Source organism: Mobula hypostoma, chromosome 5 (assembly GCF_963921235.1).
Source record: "Mobula hypostoma chromosome 5, sMobHyp1.1, whole genome shotgun sequence".
Classification (NCBI taxonomy): Eukaryota; Metazoa; Chordata; class Chondrichthyes; order Myliobatiformes; family Myliobatidae; genus Mobula; species Mobula hypostoma.
In genome coordinates, this window is record NC_086101.1 from 4,867,606 (window position 1) to 4,893,263 (window position 25,658).

The 25,658-nt window shown below is 48.9% G+C and overlaps 1 protein-coding gene across 1 annotated transcript in view; it reads left to right on the forward strand.

Annotated features, from left to right (window-relative positions):
* The window catches only part of atf6b (activating transcription factor 6 beta), a 156,080-nt gene that overhangs the window by 104,734 nt on the left and 25,688 nt on the right, over nt 1-25,658 (forward strand). The window contains exons 10-12 of the mRNA XM_063047913.1: nt 5,577-5,720; nt 20,651-20,761; nt 23,619-23,718. Coding sequence (XP_062903983.1) covers nt 5,577-5,720; nt 20,651-20,761; nt 23,619-23,718 — 355 coding nt within the window. The remainder of the gene's footprint in view (nt 1-5,576; nt 5,721-20,650; nt 20,762-23,618; nt 23,719-25,658) is intronic.

Here is a 25,658-nt window from a genome sequence, read left to right on the forward strand (position 1 = left end):
AAGTGCAGGGTTATGTATGCGTGGAGCAAGAATGACAACGGAGTAAGAGGATTAAATGTTTTTACCGAGTCTTGTTAGCCACGGTGGAAGCCAAGCTGTGCAGGAGCAATAACACGGGCCTGCTGAAATGAAAACATCAAACTCGAAAACCCGCACTCAGACAAGAGAGGCCTTCCACTTTGGACGCCCAGCTCATTCACTGCATGATCAGTTGGCCACGTGTACTGGCCACATTTTTACAATTGATTCAATACGGTGTGGGGACATACTAGGATTGGAAAGGGATGCAGGGGTATGGACCTAATTAATGAATCTCCAAATTGTGTATGATGACACATATGTACTTTAACATAGAACATAGAATAGTACAGCACGGTACAGGCCCTTCCGCCCACAATGTTGTGCTGACCCTCAAACCCTGCCTCCCATATAACCTCCCACCTTAAATTCCTCCATATACCTGTCTAGTAGTCTCTTAAACTTCACTAGTGTATCTGCCTCCACCACTGACTCAGGCAGTGCATTCCACGCACCAACCACTCTCTGAGTAAAAAACCTTCCTCTAATTTCCCCCTTGAAGTTCCCACCCCTTACCTTAAAGCCATGCCCTCTTGTATTGAGCAGTGGTGCCCTGGGGAAGAAGTGCTGGCTATCCACTCTATCTATTCCTCTTATTATCTTATACACCTCTATCATGTCTCCTCTCATCCTCCTCCTCTCCAAAGAGTAAAGCCCTAGCTCCCTTAATCTCTGATCGTCATGTATACTCTCTAAACCAGGCAGCATCCTGGTAAATTTCCTCTGTACCCTTTCCAATGCTTCCACATCCTTCCTATAGTGAGGTGACCAGAACTGGACACAGTACTCCAAGTGTGGCCGAACCACACTTTGATACTTTGATAATAAATTTACGTTCAACTAATTCGGGCAAATGGTGGCACAAGGCATCAATGAGGATGTCTGAAAGTGCCCATTTCTGTTCTTCTATGAAATAAGTTTGTTTATTTCCATCTGACAGTACACATATACAACCATACAAAACAATGTTCCTCCAGACCACAGTGCACCCACAGTAAACAGCCCGCTGTCCTTGTGATGAGATCTCGGTGGTGGCAGGGTATTCATTAGTCTCACAGGCTGAGGGAAGAAGCTGTTACCCAGTCTGGCGGTCCTAGTCCTGATGCTCCTGTACCTCCTTCCTGACCATAGTGGGTCAAAGATTGTGCAATGGGTGGTAGGGATCCTCAACAATGCTCTGGGACCTTCGTCCACAGCACTCCTGGTAAATTTCCCTGGAAGTGGTCCAGAGAAGATCCACAAGAACAAATCCAGAAATGTAAGGGTTAATGTACGAGGAGCGTTTGATGGCTCTGGGCCTGTACTCTCTGGAGTTTAGAAGAAACCTATTGAATATTGCAAGGCCTAGATAGAGTGGACGTGGAGAGGATGTAGTGAGTCTGGGACCAGAGGGCGCAGCCTCAGAATGGAGGGATGTTCATTTAGAGCAGAAATGAGGAGGAATCTCTTTAGCCAGACGCTGGTGTATGTGTGGAATTTATTGCCACCTACAGCTGTGGAGACCAAGTTATCGAGGTTGATAGGTTCTTGATTAGTAAGGACATAAAAGGTTACAGGGAGAAAACAGGAATTTGATTGAGATGGAATAGTAGAGCAGACTCGATGGGCCAAATGGTCTAATTCTTCATGTCTTATGGTCTAAATGTCACAGATGGGGCGGGGGGTGGAGGGAAATGGAGACCCCAGTGATTTTCTCAGCAGGCTTGTAGGGGGATAAGGCACTGGTTCAGGGCTGACTGGATTACTCTGCAAAGAGCCAGTGGCACAGACACAAACAGCCTAAGGGCCTTTTTCTACATTGTAAGATTCAACAGTTCCACTGTCGGAGCGCAGATCTAGAAATTGCCTCAGCTTTGCAAGGGTTAATTCAGGTAACACTTATTTGCATATTAGCAGCAGCCAGTACCTCAGGTGTTGAAACAGGTGAGATGTGCTCCAGTGCTTAAACTGTGCCTCGTGTCACGCAGCCTACCAAGCACAGATAATAGATTGTGGCGTGCCTGAACAAAGAGCGCACAAGTCTTTAGAAATCACTGAGAGAGGAGAGACATGATAACCACGTGTCCCAAACGATTCCCATGAAGATCTGAATAATCCCCTCATCAGTGAACATGGAGCATTACGGCAGAGTGCAGGCCGTTCGGCCGAACCGTCAATCTATCTCTAGATCAATCTGACCCTTACCTTCCCTCCTACAGAGCCCACCACTGTGCCTGCCTAAGAATCCCCCAATCTCCTCTACCACCACCCCTGGTTGCGTGTTCCATGCACCCAGCACTCTCTGTATTTAAAAACGAAACCCTGTCAAGCCTCCTCCATCCTCCCTTCCTCCAAAGAGAAAAGTCCTATCTTGCTCAATCTATCCTCAATACGACATGCTCTCTAATCCAAGCTGCATCCTGGCGAATCACCATCTCTAAAGCTTCCACATCCTTCCTATAATGAGATGACCAGAACAGAACATAATATTCCAAATGTGGGCTAACTAAGGTTTTGTAGAGCTGCAAGGTTACCTCACGACTGTTGAACTCAAGATAAAGTGTTCTCTGCATTCTTATTTACCGCTCACAAGTTGGACCAGCAGCCCATTGAGTCTGCTCCACCATTCCTCATTCCTGCTGACTCATACCTCTCAATCCCATTCTCCTGCCTTTTCCCTGTAACCTTTGTTTCCCAGCTATCTATCAGACTCTGCTGCAAATGTACCCAATGACTCGGCCTCCACAGCACGGGCTAAAGAAATTCCTTCTCATCTCTGGTCAAAATTGATGTCCCTCTATTCTCAGGCAGTGCCTTCTGGTCTGAGACTCCCCCACTGTAGGAAACTTCCTCTCCACATCCACTCTCTCTGGGCCTGTCAATATTCAATAGATTTCAATGAGATTCCCACCCCCATTCTTCTAAACACCAGTGAGTACAGACCCAGAGTTATCAAACACTCCTCGTGTGTTAACCCTTTCGTTCCCAAGAATCATTCTCGTGAACGTCCCCTGGACCCTCTTCAATAGCAGCACATCTTTAGGATAAGGGACCCAAAACTGCTTACTGTACTCCCAGTGCAGTCTGACTAATGTCTTATAAAGCCTCAATATTACATCCTTGCTTTTATATTCTTGTCCTCTGGAAATATAACATATAACCATATAACGACTACAGCACGGAAACAGGCGATCTCGCCCCTTCTAGTCCATGCCGAACGCTTACTCTCACCTAGTCCCATCTACCTGCACTCAGCCCATAACCCTCCATTCCTTTCCTGTCCATATACCTATCCAATTTTTTTTTTAATGATTAAATCAAACATGCCTCAACCACTTCTACTGGAAGCTCGTTCCACACAGCTGCCACTCTCTGAGTAAAGAAGTTTCCCCTTGTGTTACCCCTAAACTTTTGCCCCTTAACTCTCAACTCATGCCCTCTTGTTTGAAACTGCCCTACTCTCAATGGATAAAGCCTATCTACGTCAACTCTGTCTATCCCCCTCATAATTTTAAATACCTCTTATCAAGTTCCCCCTCAACCTTCTACGCTCCAAAGAATAAAGACCTAACTTGTTCAACCTTCTCTGTAACTTAGGTGCTGAAACCCAGGTAACATTCTGGTAAATCTCCTCTGTACTGTCTCTATTTTGTTGACATCTTTCATATAATTCGGTGACCAGAACTGTACACAATACTTCAAATTTGGCCTCACCAATGCCTTGTACAATTTTGACATTGCATCCCAACCCCTATACTCAGTGCTCTGATTAATAAAGGCCAGCATACCAATAGCTTTCTTCATCACCCTATCCACATGAGATTCCACCTTCAGGGAACTATGCACCATTATTCCTAGATCCCTCTGTTCTACTGCATTCTTCAATGCCCTACCATTTACCATGTATGTCCCATTTTGATTAGTCCTACCAAAATGTAGCACCTCACACTTATCAGCATTAAACTCCCATCTGCCATCTTTCAGCCCACTCTTCTAATTGGCCCAAATCTCTCTGCAAGCTTTGAAAGCCTTCCTCATTATCCACAATGCCACCGAGCTTAGTATCATCTGCATACTTACTAATCCAATTTACCACCTCATCATCCAGATCATTAATGTATATGACAAACAACATTGGACCCAGTACAGATCCCTGAGGCACACCACTAGTTACCGGCCTCCAACATGACAAACAGTTATCCACCACTTCTCTCTGGCATCTCCCATCCAGCCACTGTTGAATCCATTTTACTACTTCAATATTAATACCTAACGTTTGAATCTTCCTAACTAATCTTCCGTGTGGAACCTTGTCAAAGGCCTTATTGAAGTCCATATAGACAACATCCACTGCTTTACTCTCATCAATTTTCCTAGTAACCTCTTCAAAAAATTCAATAAGATCTGTCAAACATGACCTTCCACGTACAAATCCATGTTGACTGTTCCTAATCAGACCCTGTCTATCCAGATAATTATATATACCATCTCTAAGAATACTTTCCATTTATTTACCCACCACTGACATCAAAATCACAGGCCGATAATTGCTAAGTTTACTCTTAGAACCCTTTTTAAACAATGGAACAACATGAGCAATACGCCAATCCTCCGGCACCATCCCCGTTTCTAATGACATTTGAAATATTTCTGTCAGAGCCCCTGCTATTTCTACACGAACTTCCCTCAAGGTCCTAGGGAATATCTTGTCAGGTTCTGGAGACTTACCCACTTTTATATTTCTTAAAAGTGCCAGTACTTCCTCTTTTTAATCACCATAGTTTCCATAACTACCCTACTTGTTTTGTATTTGGCTTCCACTGACTCAACCTGAAAGTTAAATTTACTTTGAGGAGTTCTGAGATTTTTTTAAAGTTCTCAAAAAAGCAAAATGCTCAAGGGGCCCAGCAGACGAGGTGCTGGGGAAATGTATCTCCTGCCTGAGAGGTCTGAAAACCTACAGCAGCAGTCGCAGAATAAGGAATAAACTGTTCAGGCCTGAGGCGAGGGGGAGGTCTGAAAATTCACTTATCAAACTTATTTGTAACAAAGACCAAAGATGGTAGCACAATATTGTAGCAGTCAGTGAAATCACTTCACAGAGCCATTTACAGGGGTGATTTGAATATCCTTCCTTTGGCTGAGACAGGTGTGATGGGCCGATTGGCCTCATTCTGTTCCATAAGCCTTTTTGGCTATAAAGCGGATGGAGATCATTGCCAGAGACAGCTGTGGAGGCCAGGTCATTGAGTGTATTTACCGTGGAGGTTGATGGGTGTCAAAGGTTACAGGGAGAAGGCAGGAGAATGTGGCTGAGAGGGATAATAACTCCGCCGTGGTGGAATGACGGAGCGACTCGTTGGGCTGAATGGCCCAGTTCTGCTCCTGTGCCTTCTGGGGTTACGGTGTTGTCTCGTGGTTGTGAATGATGCGTGGGGGAAGTGATTTGCAGCTGATTGTCGAAGCCACTCTGCGTACTGCTCGGATTACCACTGTTTCTTTTGTCTGCTCCATGCCAGTATCACAGAGAAGGCCGACCTCGTCCACAAGCAGCAAGATGATACCTATGTGCGGCGACACCTGCTTACTTTCAAAGAGGAGCAGGCCACCGAGAGTCTGGCACAGCAGGCAACAAAGGATTATAGGCAGCAGGACAAATTCAGGTACATACCACACTCATTCAGCAATGGCATCTCAACTAACTGTCTGCTTCCTGGACGTTGCTTTTTGGGAATTGGGACGCTTTTAAAATCCAACAAAAGGCAACTGAAAAAGCTATAAGGAGGGGAAAGATGAAATATGAGGGAAAACTAGCCAATAACATAAAGCAGGATGCTGAACATTTTCTCACTTATATAAAGAGTAAAAGGGAGGTGCAAATTGATATTGGACCGCTGGAAAATGGTGGTAATGGGGGACAAAGAAATGGCAGATGAACTTAATGGGTACTTTGCATCTGTCTTCACTGTGGAAGACACTAGCAGTGTGGCAGAGATCCGTGAGTGTCAAAGAGCAGGAGTGAGTGCCATTACTATTACAAAGAAATACGTGTTAGGCAAACGTAAAGGTCTTAAAGTGGATAAGTCACCTGGGCCAGATGGAGTACATCCCAGAGTCCTGAGAAAGGTTGTTGAAGAAACAATTGATTCATTGGTCATAATCTTTCAAGAATCACTTGATTCTGGCTTGGTCCTGGAGGACTGCAATATTGCAACTGTCACTCCACTCTTTAAGAAGGAAGGAAGGCAAAAGAAAGGAAATTGTAGGCCAGTTAGCCTAACCTCGGTGGTTGGGAAAGTGTTCGGGTCCCTTATTAAGATGAGGTTTCGAGGTACTTGGAGACTAATGATAAAATAAGTGAAAGTTGGCATGGTTTCTGTGAAGGGAAATCTTTCCTAACAGATCTGGAGATCTTCGAGGAAGTAACAAGCAGGATGGACAAAGGAGAAGTAGTAGATGTAATTTACTTGGATTTTCATAAGGCATTTGATAAAGTGCCACACATGAGGCTGCTTAACAAGATAAAATCCTGTGGCGTTACGGGAAAGATACTGGCGTGGATAGAGGAATGGCTGACAGGCGGGAGGCAGAGAGTGGCAATAAAAGGGGGCTTTTTCTGGTTGGCTGCCAGTGACTAGTGGTGTTCCTCAGGAGTCAGTATTGGAAACGCTACTTTTCACATTGCTTGTCAATGATTTACATAATAGAATTGATGGATTTGTGGCAGTTTGCGGATGATACAAAGATAGGTGGAGGGGTAGGTAGTGTTGAGGAAGTGATGCGATTGCAGCAGGACTTGGACAAATTGGAAGAATGGGCAAAAGGTAGCATATGGAATACGCTGTCGGGAAATTATGATATTGCATTTTGGTAAAAGGAACAATAGTGCGGACTATTATCTAAATGGGGAGAAGGTTCAAACCTCGGGTGTAGAGGGACTTAGGAGTTCTCGTGTAAGACTCTTTAAAGGTTAATTTACAGGTTGAGTCTGTGGTAAAGAAAGCAAATGCAATTTTGGCATTTATTTTAAGGGGAATAAAATATAAAAGCAAGGAGATAATGCTGAGGCCTTATAAGACACTAGTCAGGCTGCTCTTAGAGTATTGTGAACAGTTTTGGACCCCATATCTCAAAAGGATTTGTTGTCAATGGAGGGAATCTAGAGGAGGTTCATGAGGATGATTCTGGGAATGAAGGGGTTAACATATGAGGAGCATCTGGCAGCTTTGGGCCTGTACTCGCTGGAATTTAGAAGAATGCAGGAGGATCTCCTTGAAAATCTACTGAATATTAAAAGCACTAGATAGGGTGGAAGTGGAGAGAATGTTTCATATGATGGAGGGTATCCAGAACTGGAGGGCACAGCCTCAAAATTGAGGAGTGACATTTTAGAACAGAGGCAATGAGAAATTTTTTTAGCCGGAGAGTAGTGAATATGTGGAATACTCTGCTACAGACTGTGGTGGAGGCCATGTCCGTGGGTATATTTAAGGTGAAAGTTGATGGTTTCCTGATCGGTCAGGGCATCAAAGAATATGGCAAGAAGGCAGGTGTGTGGGTTTGAGTAGGATCCAGGATGAGCCATGATAGAATGGCAGAGCAGACTTGAGGGGCTGAATGGCCTAATTCTGCTCCTATGTCTTATGGTCATTTCTGTTTATTAAATGTCACAATATGTGTTCCACGTTCACCTTATCAGATTTGAAGCGAGCACATGTTTAATGAGCAGAGATGAAAAGTCAGATCTGATACTGTAACAAGAGGCTGGACAAACGGCTTGTTTGTCTGGAGCAGCGGAGGCTGAGAGATCTGATGGACGTTTATAAGATTACGCGAGGCAAAGACAAAGTAGACTGATAATATCTTTTTCCCAGGGTTGAAATGTCTTAATACCAGAGGCCGTGCATTCAATGTGGGAAGGGGTAATTGCAATGGAGATGTGAGGGTAAGTTTTTCTTTGCACAGTGAGTGATGGGTGCTTAGGGTGGTGGTAGAGGCAGAAACTTTAGAGACTTTAAGTGACGTTCAGGTAGCCACATGAACGTGAGGAAAATGGAAGGATATGGACAAGGCGATTTGTTAGGTTGCCCATTGCATTGCTGATTGAATAGGTTAGGCACAGCATTGTCAGCTGAACGTCCTCTTCCTGTGCTGTGCTGGTCTGTGTTCTGTGGATTCTGGAAAGCTGCAGCTGATGGAAGCACTCAGCGTGTCGGGCAGTGTCTGTGCAGAGAGAAGCAGAGTTGCACGTTTTGGGTTGATGAAACGATGGAGGGAGAAGCACAATTCGTGATCACACTTGGTTTCTTGGAATGGAGGGTTTTCAGTTAAATATTGGAGTGGAGATGTGAGATTTGGAACAGGAATCACATAATATTAGGTTTGACTGCAGATGTCTGTCTTGACCCATCTTGAATCAGAGTTAGGTTTAATATCACTGGCATATGTTGTGAAATTTGTTAGCTTTGCAATACGTAATAAAATGAACCACAAATTACATTGGAGATATTTCTATTGGAGTGCAAAAAGAGTGAAAAAGAAAAAATAGTGAGGTAGTGTATATGGGCATTCAGAGATCTAATGGCGGGGGGGGAGGGAGGGGTGAGAAACTATTCATTCTCACAATTAGATTTATCATCACTGACATGGTTGTGAAATTTGTTTTTGCCAGCTGTACAGTGCCATACATAAGTTAAAATAAGGAATAATAAAAAAAAATTAAAAAGTAGTGTGAGTTAGTGTTCGTGGGTTCAATGTCCATTCAGAAATCTGATGGCGGAGGGGAAGAGACTGTTTCTGAAGTTGAGTGTATGTCTTCAGGCTCCTGTACCTCCTCTCTGATGGTAGTATGCAAAGAGGGCATGTCCTGGACGGTGAGGGTCCTTTATAAAGGATGCTGCCCTCCTGATGAATCACCTTTTGTGATGTCCTCAGTGCTGGAGAACCTAGTGCCCATGATGGAACAAACTGACTGTATGACTCTGCAGCTTTTTCTAATCCTGGACCTTAATACTTCCATACCGGACAGCGAGCACCCAGTCAGAATATTCTCCACAGTATGAATTTGTAGAGGCTTCGATAACATACTCTAGCATCTCCTCAAACTCAGAGTAGAGCCGCTGGCATGCCCATATTCACAGTATGAAAGTAGACAAATTCAAGACAACTGGAGACCATGATCCTCACTGTGTACACGCTGCGATTACCTGTAGGTGTACCTTCTCTGAGGATCGTTAACTTGTCATGTTGGAGATCCTCATGAGTTTCTGAAAGCGATGCCATCTGGAATTTAGCCTTGTGGCACTGGTAGGGTCACCCATGGTGGTAAGGCCACAGGGGAGATTCCAGTGAAAGAGCAATCCAACCAAGACCTCAGCGCTGGAGCTGGCAGAAGATGCTGACACATCACAACACACTGAAGGCAGTGAAGTGTCCCCAGTCATCTTGCATTCCGTGCCACTGGATCCCAACCCCAGTGCGTCAAGGACCGTGTGGCAGCTGCCTGTACACCAGTCTCCCAAAGTCACACTGACGTTCTCCGTTAAGGGAATCCACCCCCTTGCTGTGCATACGCAAAGGCTCTTGGCCAAGGTATGTGGCGTGCTGGCCTTCATTGGTCAGGGCACTGAGTGTAGAAGTTGGGAAGTTGCGTTAGAGCTGTGTAAAACTTTAATTAATCAATATTTGCAACGTTGGGTGCACAGCAGCACAGTAGGATAGTGGTTAGTGCAATGTTTTACAGTGCTGCCGCTCTCAGTAAGGAGCTTGTACACCTCCCCGTGACTTGGTGCGTTTCCTCTGGATGCTCCAGTGTAGTCCAGTGTTCCAAAGGGGTTAATTTCTTGTTGTGGTGTATTGCTCTTTATTCTTATTTATTGCAGAGTACAGCTGCTGCAAAACAAACAATTTTGTGATATTAAACCCGATTCTGATTCTGAGAAATTAAAGGATGAGAAGATGGCAAATATCCAAATCTGTTCAGTCCATGCCCAGGGATCTAAAAAAGGGTGTGCGTCAAAGATACCTATAAACTAAAGATAAAGATTATCTTTATTTGAAATATGCAGTGAAATGCATCGTTTGTGTCAAGTCAAAAACAGCAAGCATTGTGCTAGGGAGCCCGTACGGATCAGTGGGCATCCTTGACCTTTCCCACCCAAAGAGGAAAGCCCAAGCTCACTCAGCCTATCCTCATAAGATGTGCTCTCTGGTCCAGAACATGTAATACTGAGTTGCAGGAATTATGGGATACAGAGAGAGATGATGAGAACTAATCTAAGGGAATTGGGAATTGGGGATGTAGGAATTCACATTAAAAAGGTTGCTTGGCATGGGTGAGAGGGCACAGGTGAGTGAGTGGGCCAGTGAAGGAGTGGAGCTTTGAGGCTTTGAGTCGAGAGGCTTTGACGAGAAGAGGCGGAGGACAAGCTTGCTCGCAGTTAGTTTTTACAATGTCTCCTGAGACGGTGATGTGCCTCTCATGTGAGATGTGGCAGTCTTGGGGGAACTCCCCTCTCCCACAGAGTCACATCTGCCAGAAGTGCATACGGCTGGGCGATCTGGAAGACCATGTAAGGAACCTGGAGCAGCAGCTGGATGACCTTCAACTCATAAGGGTGAATGAGGGAGTCATAGATGAGAGCTACAGGGAGGTAGTCACACCTAGGCTGTCGGAAGCAGGTCATTGGGTGACAGTCAGAGGGGGGGAAAGCAAAGGTGAGCAGACAGGTAGTGCAGAGCATCCCTGTAGCCATTCCCCTGAATAATAAGTTTACCGTCCTGGATACTGTTGGCGGGGACGATCGACCAGGTGTGAGCCACGGTGGCAGGGCCTCCGGCACTGAGTCTGACCCGTTGTTCGAAGGGTGGGACGGAGAAGAGGAGAGCTGTCGTCACTGGAGACTCTACAGTCAGGGGAGCAGACAGGAGATTTTGTGGACGTGAGAAGGATACCCACATGGTTTGTTGCCTCCTGGGTGCCAGGGTCCGGGATGTCTCTGACCGGGTGCACGACATCCTGGTACGAGAGGGAAAGCAACCAGAAGTCGTGATACATGTTGGGACCAACGACATAGGCAGGAAGAGGGATGAGGTCCTGAAGTGTGAGTTTTGGGAACTAGGCAGAAGGCTGAAGAACAGGATCTCAAGGGTGACGTTCTCAGGATTGCTGCCAGTGCTACGTGACAGTGATGGTAAGAATTGGAGGAGATGGCAGTTGAATGCGTGGCTGAGGAGTTGGTGCAGGGAGCAGGGTTTTAGATTTTTAGATCATTGGGATCTCTTCTGGGGAAAGTGGGACCTGTACAGATTGGATGGGTTGCACCTGAACTCGAGGGGGAGCAATATCCTTGCAGGTAGGTTTGCTAGCATGGTCCGGGAGGGTTTAAACTAATTTGCGAGGGGGATGGGACCCAGAGCGATAGAGCAGTGAAAGAAGTGCATGGAGTAAAGCCAGATCTAACATACAGAGAGGCTTGAGGAAAGAGAAGCTGTATAAACGGTGTAAAGACAGTAAGGTAGAAGGGCTGAAATGCGTGTACTTCAATGCAAGAAGCATCAGGAGCAAAGGTGATGAACTGAGAGCTTGGATACATACATGGAATTATGATGTAGTGGCCATTACAGAGACTTGGCTGGCACCAGGGCAGGAATGGATTCTCAATATTCCTGGATTTCAGTGCTTTAAAAAGGATAGAGAGGGCGGAAAAAGGGGAGGAGGGGTGGCATTACTGGTCATGGATACTATTACAGCGACAGAAAGGGTGGGTAATGTAGCGGGATCCTCTTTTGAGTCAGTATGGGTGAAAGTCAGGAACAGGAAGGGAGCAGTTACTCTATTGGGGGTATTCTATAGGCCCCCTGGTAGCAGCAGAGATACAGAGGAGCAGATTGGGAGGCAGATTTTGAAAAGGTGCAAAAATAACAGGGTTGTTATCATGGGTGACTTTAACTTCCCTAATATTGATTAGCACCTGATTAGTTTCAAGAGTTTAGATGGGGCAGAGTTTGTTAAGTGTGTCCAGGACGGATTCCTGTCACAGTATGTGAACAGGCCAACGAGGGGGAATGCCATACTAGATCTAGTATTAGGTAATGAAGCAGGTCAGCTCACAGATCTCTCAGTGGGTGAGCATCTGGGGGACAGTAACCACCGCTCCCTGGCCTTTAGCATTATCATGGAAAAGGATAGAATCAGAGAGGACAGGAAAATTTTTAATTGGGGAAAGGGCAAATTATGAGGCTATAGGGCTAGAACTTGCGGGTGTGAATTAGGATGATGTTTTTGCAGGGAAATGTACTATGGACATGTGGTCGATGTTTAGAGATCTCTTGCAGGATGTTAGGGATAAATTTGTCCCAGTGAGGAAGATAAAGAATGTTAGGGTGAAGGAACCATGGGTGACAAGTGAGGTGGAAAATCTAGTCAGGTGGAAGAAGGCAGCGTACATGAGGTTTAGGAAGCAAGGATCAGATGGGTCTATTGAGGAATATAGCAAAGCAAGAAAGGAACTTAAGAAGGGGCTGAGAAGAGCAAGAAGGGGGCATGAGAAGGCCTTGGCGAGTAGGGTAAAGGAAAACCCCAAGACATTCTTCAATTATGTGAAGAAAAAAAGGATGACAGGAGTGAAGGTAGGACCGATTAGAGATAAAGGTGGGAAGATGTGCCTGGAGGCTGTGGAAGTGAGCGGAGTCCTCAATGAATACTTCTCTTCAGTATTCACCAATGAGAGGGAACTTGATGATGGTGAGGACAATATGAGTGAGGTTGATGTTCTGGAGCATGTTGATATTAAGGGAGAGGAGGTGTTGGAGTTGTTAAAATACATTAGGACAGATAAGTCTCCGGGGCCTGACGGAATATTCCCCAGGCTGCTCAACGAGGCAAAGGAAGAGATTGCTGAGCCTCTGGCTAGGATCTTTATGTCCTCGTTGTCCATGGGAATGGTACCGGAGGATTGGAGGGAGGCAAATGTTGTCCCCTTGTTCAAAAAAGGTAGTAGGGATAGTCAGGGTAATTATAGACCAGTGAGCCTTACGTCTGTGGTGGGAAACCTGTTGGAAAAGATTTGTAGAGATAGGATCTCTGGGCATTTAGAGAATCATGGTCTGATCAGGGAAAGTCAGCATGGCTTTGTGAAGGGCAGAACGTGTCTAACAAGCCTGATAGAGTTCTTTGAGGAGGTGACCAGGCATATAGATGAGGGTAGTGCAGTGGATGTGATCTATATGGATTTTAGTAAGGCATTTGACAAGGTTCCACATGGTAGGCTTGTTCAGAAAGTCAGAAGGCATGGGATCCAGGGAAGTTTGGCCAGGTGGATTCAGAATTGGCTTGCCTGCAGAAGGCAGAGGGTGGTGGTGGGGGGAGTACATTCAGATTGGAGGATTGTGACTAGTGGTGTCCCACAAGGATCTGTTCTGGGACCTCTACTTTTCGTGATTTTTATTAATGACCTGGATGTGGGGGTAGAGGGGTGGGTTGGCAAGTTTGCAGACGACACAAAGGTTGGTGATGTTGTAGACAGTGTCGGGGATTGTCGAAGATTGCAGAGAGACATTGATAGGATGCAGAAGTGGGCTGAGAAGTGGCAGATGGAGTTCAACCCGGAGAAGTGTGAGGTGGTACACTTTGGAAGGACAAACTCCAAGGCAGAGTACAAAGTAAATGGCAGGATACTTGGTAGTGTGGAGGAGCAGAGGGATCTCGGGGTACATGTCCACAGATCCCTGAAAGTTGCCTCACAGTTGGATAGGGTAGTTAAGAAAGGTTATGTGGTGTTAGCTTTCATAAGTCGAGGGATAGAGTTTAAGAGTCGCGATGTAATGATACAGCTCTATAAAACTCTGGTTCGGCCACACTTGGAGTATTGTGTCCATTTCTGGTCACCTCACTATAGGAAGGATGTGGAAGCATTGGAAAGGGTACAGAGGAGATTTACCAGGATGCTGCCTGGTTTAGAAAGTATGCATTATGATCAGAGATTAAGGGAGCTAGGGCTTTACTCTTTGGAGAGCAGGAGGATGAGAGGAGACATGATAGAGGTGTACAAGATAATAAGAGGAATAGATAGATTGGATAGCCAGCGCCTCTTCCCCAGGGCACCACTGCTCAATACAAGAGGACATGGCTTTAAGGTGAGGGGTGGGAAGTTCAAGGGGGATATTAGAGGAACGTTTTTTACTCAGAAAGTGGTTGGTGCGTGGAATGCACTGCCTGAGTCAGTGGTGGAGGCAGATACACTAGTGAAGTTTAAGAGACTACTAGACAGGTATATGGAGAAATTTAAGGTGAGGGCTTATATGGGAGGCAGGGTTTGAGGGTCGGCACAACATTGTGGACAAAAGGGCCTGTACTGTGCTGTACTATTCTATGTTCTATATATTTTTAGGTTTCTTAAGGGGTACAGGGTTTTTTTTATAGGATATAACGGTTAAGAAGGAATGGGGTACTCGGGTGGCCAAAGATGGGAGGATAAAGTGTAGGATAGGGTACGTGTGTGTGTGTGATTGGGTGAAGGGATTTAGAATGCAAGTCTATTACACACTCCGGAGCAGGAGGTGGCGGTAATGCACCATCAAGCTGGGTGCCAACCGCCGTAAAACAAGGTGGAGAGAGAGACTTTTGAACCCACTGCCTCTCACCTTCAGTGCATACCCTCTGGTATTAGACATTTCAACCCTTTGATGATTGCTAATAATATATTGTTGGATTGATGTCAAAAATTCTTTGAATTGAATTGGTGTGCGCCCCCCTTCCCAGTCCCCTTGCCCCCTGTGTGCTCCCTTTGGTGTGCACCCCCCCTTCCCAGTCCCCTTTCCCCCTATGTGCTCCCTTTGGTGTATACCCCCTCCCTTCCCAGTCCCCTCTCCCCGTGTGTGCTCCCTTCGGTGTTCACCCCCCTTCCCAGTCCCCTCTCCCCATGTGTGCTCCCTTTGGTGTTCACCCCCCTTCCCAGTCCCCTCTCCCCCTGTGTGCTCCCTTCGGTGTGCACCCCCTTCCCAGTCTCCTCTCCCCCTGTGTGCTCCCTTCGGTGTTCACCCCCCTTCCCAGTCCACTCTCCCCCCGTGTGGTCCCTTCGGTGTGCACCCCCCTTCCCAGTCCCCTCTCCCCCTGTGTGCTCCCTTCAGTGTGCACCGCCTTCCCAGTCCCCTCTCCCCCTGTGTGCTCCCTTCGGTGTGCACCTCCCTTCCCAGTCCCCTCTCCCCCTGTGTGCTCCCTTCAATGTGCACCCCCTTCCCAGTCCCCTCTCCCCCTGTGTGGTCCCTTCAATGTGCACCCCCTTCCCAGTCCCCTCTCCCCCCGTGTGGTCCCTTCGGTGTTCACCCCCTTCCCAGTCCCCTCTCCCCCTGTGTGCTCCCTTCGGTGTGCACCCCCCTTCCCAGTCCCCTCTCCCCCCGTGTGGTCCCTTCGGTGTGCACCCCCCTTCCCAGTCTCCTCTCCCCCTGTGTGCTCCCTTCGGTGTGCACCCCCCTTCCCAGTCCCCTCTACCCCTGTGTGCTCTCTTCGGTGTTCACCCCCCTTCCCAGTCCCCTCTCCCTCTGTGTGCACTCCCCTTCCCAGTCCCCTCTCCCCCTGTGTGCTCCCTTCGGTGTTCACCCCCCTTCCCAGTCCCCTCTCCCCCTGTGTGCTCCCTTCGGTGTGCACCCCCCTTCCCAGTCCCCTCTCCCCCCGTGTGGTCCCTTCGGTGTGCACCCCCCTTCCCAGTCCCCTCTCCCCCCGTGTGGTCCCTTCGGTGTGCACCCCCCTTCCCAGTCCCCTCTCCCCCTGTGTGCTCCCTTCAGTGTGCACCCCCCTTCCCAGTCCCCTCTCCCCCCGTGTGCTCCCTTTGGTGTTCACCCCCCTTCCCAGTCCCCTCTCCCCCCGTGTGCTCCCTTCGGTGTGCACCCCCCTTCCCAGTCCCCTCTCCCCCTGTGTGCTCCCTTCGGTGTGCACCCCCCTTCCCAGTCCCCTCTCCCCCTGTGTGCTCCCTTCAGTGTGCACCCCCTTCCCAGTCCCCTCTCCCCCTGTGTGCTCCCTTCGGTGTGCACCCCCCTTCCCAGTCCCCTCTCCCCCTGTGTGCTCCCTTCGGTGTTCACCCCCCTTCCCAGTCCCCTCTCCCCCTGTGTGCTCCCTTTGGTTCCCTTCCCAGTCCCCTGTGCTCCCTTCGGTGTGCACCCCCCTTCCCAGTCCCCTCTCCCCCCGTGTGGTCCCTTTGGTGTTCACCCCCTTCCCAGTCCCCTCTCCCCCTGTGTGCTCCCTTCGGTGTTCACCCCCTTCCCAGTGTGGTCCCTTCGATGTGCACCCCCCTTCCCAGTCCCCTCTCCCCCCGTGTGCTCCCTTCAGTGTGCACCCCCCTTCCCAGTCCCCTCTCCCCCTGTGTGCTCCCTTCAGTGTGCACCCCCTTCCCAGTCCCCTCTCCCCCTGTGTGCTCCCTTTGGTGTTCACCCCCCTTCCCAGTCCCCTCTCCCCCGTGTGCTCCCTTCTGTGTGCACCCCCCTTCCCAGTCCCCTCTCCCCCTGTGTGCTCCCTTCAGTGTGCACCCCCCTTCCCAGTCCCCTCTCCCCCTGTGTGCTCCCTTTGGTGTTCACCCCCCTTCCCAGTCCCCTCTCCCCCCGTGTGGTCCCTTCGGTGTGCACCCCCCTTCCCAGTCCCCTCTCCCCCTGTGTGCTCCCTTCGGTGTTCACCCCCCTTCCCAGTCCCCTCTCCCCCTGTGTGCTCCCTTCGGTGTGCACCCCCCCTTCCCAGTCCCCTCTCCCCCTGTGTGCTCCCTTCGGTGTTCACCCCCTTCCCAGTCCCCTCTCCCCCGTGTGCTCTCTTCGGTGTGCACCCCCCTTCCCAGTCCCCTCTCCCCCTGTGTGCTCCCTTCGGTGTGCACCCCCTTCCCAGTCCCCTCTCCCCCCATGTGCTCCCTTCGGTGTGCACCCCCCTTCCCAGTCCCCTCTCCCCCTGTGTGCTCCCTTCGGTGTGCACCCCCTTCCCAGTCCCCTCTCCCCCTGTGTGCTCCCTTCGGTGTGCACCCCCTTCCCAGTTCCCTCTCCCCCCGTGTGGTCCCTTCGGTGTGCACCCCCTTCCCAGTCCCCTCTCCCCCCGTGTGCTCCCTTCAGTGTGCACCCTCCTTCCCAGGCCCCTCTCCCCCTGTGTGCTCCCTTCGGTGTGCACCCCCCTTCCCAGTCCCCTCTCCCCCTGTGTGCTCCCTTCGGTGTGCACCCCCCTTCCCAGTCCCCTCTCCCCCGTGTGCTCCCTTCAGTGTGCACCCCCCTTCCCAGTCCCCTCTCCCCATGTGTGCTCCCTTCAGTGTGCACCCCCCTTCCCAGTCCCCTCTCCCCCGTGTGCTCCCTTCAGTGTGCACCCCCCTTCCCAGGCCCCTCTCCCCCCGTGTGGTCCCTTCGGTGTGCACCCCCCTTCCCAGTCCCCTCTCCCCCTGTGTGCTCCCTTCAGTGTGCACCCCCCTTCCCAGTCCCCTCTCCCCCCGTGTGCTCCCTTCAGTGTGCACCCCCCTTCCCAGGCCCCTCTCCCCCGTGTGCTCCCTTCAGTGTGCACCCCCCTTCCCAGGCCCCTCTCCCCATGTGTGCTCCCTTCGGTGTGCACCCCCCTTCCCAGTCCCCTCTCCCCCTGTGTGCTCCCTTCAGTGTGCACCCCCTTCCCAGTCCCCTCTCCCCCCGTGTGGTCCCTTCGGTGTGCACCCCCTTCCCAGTCCCCTCTCCCCCGTGTGCTCCCTTCGGTGTGCACCCCCTTCCCAGTCCCCTCTCCCCCCATGTGCTCCCTTCAGTGTGCACCCCCCTTCCCAGTCCCCTCTCCCCCCGTGTGCTCCCTTCAGTGTGCACCCCCCTTCCCAGTCCCCTCTCCCCCCGTGTGCTCCCTTCAGTGTGCACCCCCCTTCCCAGGCCCCTCTCCCCCCGTGTGCTCCCTTCGGTGTGCACCCCCTCCCCAGTCCCCTCTCCCCCCATGCACTCGCCTCCTCAGTGCACCCCTCAGTCGACTTGTTTTAAATGCCATGCCTTAGCACTGAGTTCTCCCTGTTCTGCTGGCTGAGAACTTATTTATTTTTGACATGGGAGCAGATTTAGGCCATTCAGCCCATCTTCTGCTCTGCCGTTCCATCATAGCTGATTTATTATCCATCTCAACCCCATCCTGCCTTTCCCCATGACATTCGGTGCTCACACTAATCAAGAACCTATGAACCTCTGCCTTAAGTATACCCCATGACTTGGCCTGCAGAGCAATGGGAAGCATCAAGCCCAGTCAATATTATAAACATAAGGAGTGAAATCTGCATTTCTTCCATCAACACTGAGTGAAATAGAGGATCAGTGGGTGGTCTCTTAAACTTAAATAATCTCCTTCAAAAGATAATTGTCAGCTCAGCTTTTGGAACTTTGATCACAAACTGTGGAATTCAGTACCTTTTAAACACCAACTCAGAACTTATTTATATAACTGGAGAAATTCAGATGCTTGAAATCCAGAGCAACACACACAGAAAATGCTGGAGGAACTCAGCAGGCCCGGCAGCATCCATGGAAATGAGTAAACAGTCAGACTGAGACCCTTATTCAGGACTGGAAAGGAAGGGGGAAGGCTTCACAGCTCAGTCATTCACAGGGAAAGCCCTTCCCACCACTGAGCACTTCCAAAAGAAAGCAGCATCCTTCCTGAAAGTCTCCCTTCGTCCAGGCCATGCCGTTCCAGCAGGAGCTCCATGTAAAGGCATTGGTGGGAGGGCTTTGCCTGTGATGGACTGCGCTGTGTCCACCACTTTTTGCAGAGTTTTCCATTCCATAAGACATAGGAACAGAATTAGGCCGTCTGGCCCGTCAAGTCTGCTCCACCATTCAATCATGCTGATTGTTTTTTCTCTCTCCTCCTCAATCCCAGTTCCCGGCCTTCTCCCCGTAACCTTTGATCCCATGTCCAATCAAGAACATATCAATCTCTGCCTTAAATACACCCAACAACCTGGCCTCCAAAGCTGCCTGTGGCAAGGAATTCCACATTCACCACCCTTTGGCTAAAGAAATCTCTCTGCATCTCTGCTTTGAAAGGGCGCCTTTCTATCCTCAGATTGTGCCCTCTTGTCCTAGACTCTCCCAGCATGGGAAACGTCCGTTCCACATCTACTCTCTCTAGGACTTTCAACATTCGAAAGGCTTCAATGAGATCCTCGCCTCATCCTTCTGAATTCCAGAGAGTACAGAGCCAGAGCCATCAAACATTCCTCCTGTGATAACCTTTTCATTCCCAGAATCATCCTTGTGAACCTCCTCTGGACCCTATCCAATGCCAGCACATCTTTTCTAAGATGAGAGGCCCATAACTGTTCACAATACTCAAGGTGAGGCCTCACCAGTGCCTTATAAAGCCTCAGCATCACATCCCTGCCTTTGTATTCTCGACTTCTTGAAAGAAATGCTAACATTACATTTGCCTTCCTCACCACCAACTCAACCTGCGAGTTAACCTTTACGGTGTTCTGCACAAGAACTTCAAAGTCCCTCTGCATCTCAAATTCCTGGATTTTCTCCCCGTTTAGAAAACAGTCCATACATTTATTTCTACTGCCAAAGTGCACGACCACGCATTCCTGGGCATTGGTATTTCCATACCAGCCCAGTTAGGATTCTCTCCACAGAGATCAGAATCAGGTTTAAATCACTGGCATACGTCGTGAAGTTTGTTGTTTTGCAGTAGCAGTACGTTACAATGCATAGTAATAAAAACTGTGAATTGCGGTAAGAAATGTGTGTGTATAATCTAAAAGTTAAATAAATTGTGCAAAAAGCGAGGAAAAGAGTGGTGAGGTAGTGTTTTCTCATGGGTTCGCTGTCCATTTAGGAATGGGGTGGCAGAGGGGAAGAAGCTGTCCCTGAATCATTGAGTGTGTGCCTTCAGAATTCTGTAGCTCCTCCCCGATGGTGGCAATGAGGAGAGGGCATGTTCTGGATGACATCCTGCAGATATTTATCAAAGTTTTTAATGATGTGCCAAATCTACGCAAACTCCTAGAAAAGTAGAGGAGCTGTCGTGCCTCATGGTGGGCTTCAGGTTATCACTACCACCCCATTCTCGGTCCGGTTCCTCAACCTTCTTTTTACAAAGTGAAAATAGTTGTTTTTTTTTATTAAGACCATAAGACAAAGGAGCAGAAGTTGGCCATTCGGCCCATCGAGTCTGCTCCGCCATTTTATCATGAGCTGATCCATTCTCCTATTTAGTCCCACTCCCCCGCCTTCTCACCGTAACCTTTGGTGCCCTAGCTACTCAGATACCTATCAATCTCTGCCTTAAATACACCCAATGACTTGGCCTCCACTGCCGCCCGTGGCAACAAATTCTATAGATTCACCACCCTCTGGCTAAAAATTATTATTATGGGTGGGGATTGAAGGATTAAGGGGTTCTATACTGCATGCTGTGTGCCAACAAAATATTTTTCACATGCCATCTTGGTCATGCATGCCATCGGTTGGCCATCCCTGGTATATCTGGTCACAAAACCAGCTCCATGTAGCAGGCTGTGCTGCCAGTCAGTGAGGAGGTCCCGGTACTGGTGACACTTTGCATTTCTGCACTCCGTTAACTGCTGCCAACTTCTCTCCCTGTCACTTGCAGCAACATCACCATGGCCTACTCCGACGTCAAGGATCTGGTACTTCGTGACATCGACCACATCCTCTTCCCCACTTCCGACTGTCGTCAGTTCAACAAAACAGAGTCGCTTCGGTAGGTGTTCGAGCCGTTCACATCCAGGTCCAGCCAGGAATTTTCCCTTGAGGCTGGGACCGCACTGCAGCACGTGAGCAAGGACACAAAGGTTGGGGATGCGACACTGTGAGCTGCAACCTCACGTGAAAAGCACAATGCTGCCCTTTCTCTGGTTAAACGTGCCAGGGAGGCAGAGGGCAGAGTGCGCTGGAGGCACAGACAGGGAGAAAAGGAAACTGGGAAGAGGGAATGCACACAGAGAATAAGAGCATATGGGAAGAGAGAGGGAACTGGGGAGAGGGGGTGCACGTTGAGGAGGGGAGAGGGAACTGGAAAGAGGGGATGCACACCGAGCAGGGGACCGCACAGGGGAGAGAGGGAACTGGGAAAAGGGAGTGCACACTGAGGAGGGGACTGCACAGGGGGTGGGGTGTTGGAACTGGGAAGAGGGAATGCACACCGGGAGGGGAGTGTACCTGTGTGGGGAGGGAGAGGGAATTGGGAAGAGGGGTGCACACCAAGTTGGAGACCACACGAGGGAAGAGGGGGTCTCCTGGGGAGGAGAAAATGGGTACTGGGAAGATGAGGTGCACACCAAAGAGGCCGCACAGCGGGGCAGAGGGTACTGGGAGGAGGGGTGCACCAGACAGGGACACATTACATTTAACGTGTAAAGTGGTGGAATGGGTCATTCTTCAGCCGAGAGAGAACAGGCTCGGAGTGGGCTGAACAAAAATTTTCTGGTCAGTGTCGTGTAAGGAATTGTGATCACATTGAGCATTCAACAAAGAGAAGATTAACAAGGGGATGAGTGCTAGACGGCTTTGTACTTGTCGGTTTTATTTCTCGAAGGCTGTGGTGAGATGTTTTCTCAGATGAAGGTCTTGCACGTCAAATTACAATGGGTAATACGAAACAGTGGGTGCCAATGCCAAAGCTGGAAGGTTTTGCTCTTGGGAAGGTAATGAAATAGCCCTGACTTTGAACTGCTGCACACCTTCAGGAAAGGAGACTTCCAGGATTCCAAACGGAGATTTATCTATCAGATGTGCATCGAAACTGGCAACGATTTGAGTCATTTACATCAACAAGCAGCATGGTCTGAGGATATGCAAGTGTCACCAGACATTCAGGTGCAACATAGCACGTCCACAATGCTTAGCAGAACACAACAGAACATAGCAAGCCCCTTTATATATATATATGTGTGTGTGTGTGTATGTATATATATATATATATGTGTGTATATGTATATATATATATATATATATATATATATATACACACACACACGCGCGCGCACACCACACGCACGCCCACACACACACACACCCCACACACCCCACACACGCGCACACACACCCCACACACACCCCACACACGCGCACACACCCCACACACGCGCACACACCCCACACACACACACCCCCCACACACACACACCACACACACACGCGCACACACCCCACACACACGCCCACACACACACACACACACGCACACACACGTGCACACACCCCACACACACACACACCACACACACACACACACACACACCCCACACACACACAGACACACACACCACACACACACCCCGCACACACCCCACACACACACCCCACACACACACACACCACACACACAGACACACACACAGACACACACACCACACACACACCCCACACACGCGCACACACCCCACACACACACACACCACACACACACACACCACACACACACACACACACACACACGCGCACACACCCCACACACACGCGCACACACCACACACACACACACACACACACCCCACACACACCCCCACACCCCCCCCACACACACACCCCCCACACACCCCCCCCCCACACACACCCCCCACACCCCCCCCCCCACACACACACACACACACACACACACACACACACACACACACACACACACAGACACCCCACACCCCAGACCTCCAACCCCATCGCATGCCGCCTCCTGGCCGGGACTCACAGGCCTATCAAATTGCTCCTTCTTCAGCTCTGTACATCTTCCCCTATCACTCCCCAGCTTCTTACTTCATCCCCCTTCCCTACCCACCCACTCACACTCAACCCACCTTTCCCCTCACCATGTCTCACTCATCACCTGCCATCTTGAGCTCTCACACCTTATTCTGGCTTCTACCCCCTTTCTCTTCTGGTTCTCAGGAAGGGTCTCGGCCGGAAACGTCAACTGTTTATCCCCCTCCATAGGTGCTGCCTGACCTGCTGGGTTTAAACTGATTTATTACTTACAGACTCACTTCCAAGAACTCATTACAACTTATGTTCTCAGATATGTTTCTTAACTTTCGTAATTTATCTTCTCTTCCCCCTTGGTTGTGAGTCACCTTGTGTAGAGTTTTTAGTGAATACAGTTGTATTTGTTTATTTCACTGTAAGTGCTTGCAAGAGTATCAATATCAAGCTGCTTTATAGCAACATATATGGACTTTGCTAATAAATAAAAGGTATCCCTTCAGAACAGAGATGAGGAGAAATTTCTAAATTGGCTAAAATCAAGTGGCAGATCAAATTTGATGGCTGAATGACCTAATTCTGCTCCAAAGTCTTATGGCGTCATAGAAATGAAGCCATAACTAATTCTTTACACATTCAAATTGCTGGAGGAACTCAGCAGGTCAGGCAACATCTATGGAAAGGAATAAACGTTCAGCGTGTTGGGCTGAGACCCTTCTTCGGGTCCTGCTGATTACCTCCAGCGTTTTGTTTTGGATTCCAGTATCTGCAGAGCCTCTTGTGTTAGTGAATATACCATAGTTTTGGATGGGGCATGTTGAACTGTGAGATGGCAGGCACATTGTGATTTCCTCTTGTCTCCTCAGATTGGCCGATGAGCTTCGAGGCTGGATTCACCGGCACCAGATTGACAGGACAAAGTCCAATGAGAAGCCAAAACGTCAGAAGAAATTTAAACAGGGCACGGTAGGGAGAAATGATCCAGCATTTATACGTCAGCCGCCTGTCCAATCTTCTCCCATTTGGTGCTTTGCCTTACTAAGACAATAAGGCAAAGCAGCAAGTTAGAAATTCAGCCCATTGAGTCTACTATCCCCCTCAACCCCACTCTCCTGTCTTCTTCCAGTAACCTTTGACACTCAGAACAGAGAAAACCTACAGCACAATACAGGCCCTTCGGCCTACAAATCTGTGCCGAACATGTACTTTAGAAATTACCTAGTGTTACCCATAGCCCTCTATTTTTCTAAGCACCATGTACCTATCCAAGAGTCTCTTAAAAGACCCTATTGTATCCGCCTCCACCACCGTCGCTGGCATCCCATTCCACACACTCACCACTCTCTGAGTAAATAAATAAATTACCCCGACATCACCTTTGTACCTACTTTCAAGCACCTTAAAACTGTGTCCCCTCGTGTTAGCCATTTCAGCCCTGGGAAAAAGCCTCTGACTATCCACACGATCAGTGCCTCTCATCATCTTATGTGCCTCTATCAGGTCACCTCTCATCCTCCGTCGCTCCAAAGAGAAAAGGCCAAGTTCACTCAACTTGTTCTCATAAGGCATGCTCGCCAATCCAGGCAACATCCTTGTAAATCTCCTCTGCACCCTTTCTAAAGTTTCCACATCTTTCCTGTAGTGAGGTGACCAGAACTGAGCACAGTACTCCAAGTGGGTCTGACCAGGGTCCTATATAGCTGCAACATTACCTCTCGGCTCCTAAACTCAATTCCACGATTGATGAAGGCCAATGCACCGTACGCCTTCTTAACCACACAGTCAATCTGCGCAGCAGCTTTGAGTGTCCTATGGACTCGGACCCCAAGATCCCTCTGATCCTCCACACTGCCAGGAGTCTTACCATTGATACTATATTCTGCCATCATATTTGACCTACCAAAATGAACCACCTCTCACTTATCTGGGTTGAACTCCATCTGCCACTTCTCAACCCAGTTTTGCATCCTGTCAATGTCCCGCTGTAACCTCTGACAGCCCTCCACACTATCCACAACACCCCCAACCTTTGTGTCATCAGCAAACTTACTAACCCATCCCTTCACTTCCTCATCCAGGTCATTTATAAAAATCACAAAGAGTAAGGTTCCCGGAACAGACCCCAGAGGCACACCACTGATCACCGACCTCCATGCAGAATATGACCCGTCTACAACCACACTTTGCCTTCTGTGGGCAAGCCAGTTCTGGATCCACAAAGCAAGGATCCCTTGGATCCCATGCCTCCTTACATTCTCAATAAGCCTTGCATGGGGTACCTTGTCAAATGCGTTGCTGAAATCCATATACACTACACCTACTGCTCTTCCTTCATCAATGTGTTTAATCACATCCTCAAAAAATTCAGTCAGGCTCGTAATGCATGATCTGCCTTTGACAAAGCCATGCTGAGTATTCCTAATCATACTGTGCCTCTCCAAATGTTCATAAATCCTGCTTCTCAGGATCTTCTCCATCATCTTACCAACCACTGATGTAATACTCATGGTCTGTAATTTCCTGGGCTATCTCTACTCCGTTTCTTGAATAAGGGAACAACATCTGCAACCCTCCAATCCTCTGGAACCTCTCCTGTCCCCATTGACAGGTTCAGCAATATCCTCCCTCACTCGCTTCCCACAGTAGGATCCAGAGACTTATCCAACTTGATACTTTCCAGAAGCTCCAGCACATCCTCTTTCTTAATGTCGGTATCCTCAAGATTTTCAGTCTGCTGTAAGTCAGCCCTACAATCGCCACGGTCCTTTTCCGTAGTGAATATAGAAGCATAGTATTCATTAAGTACCTCCGCTACCTCCTCCGGTTCCATTCACACTTTTCCACTGTCACACTTGATTGGTCCTACTCTCTCACATCTTATCCTCTTGCTCTTCACAGTCTTGTAG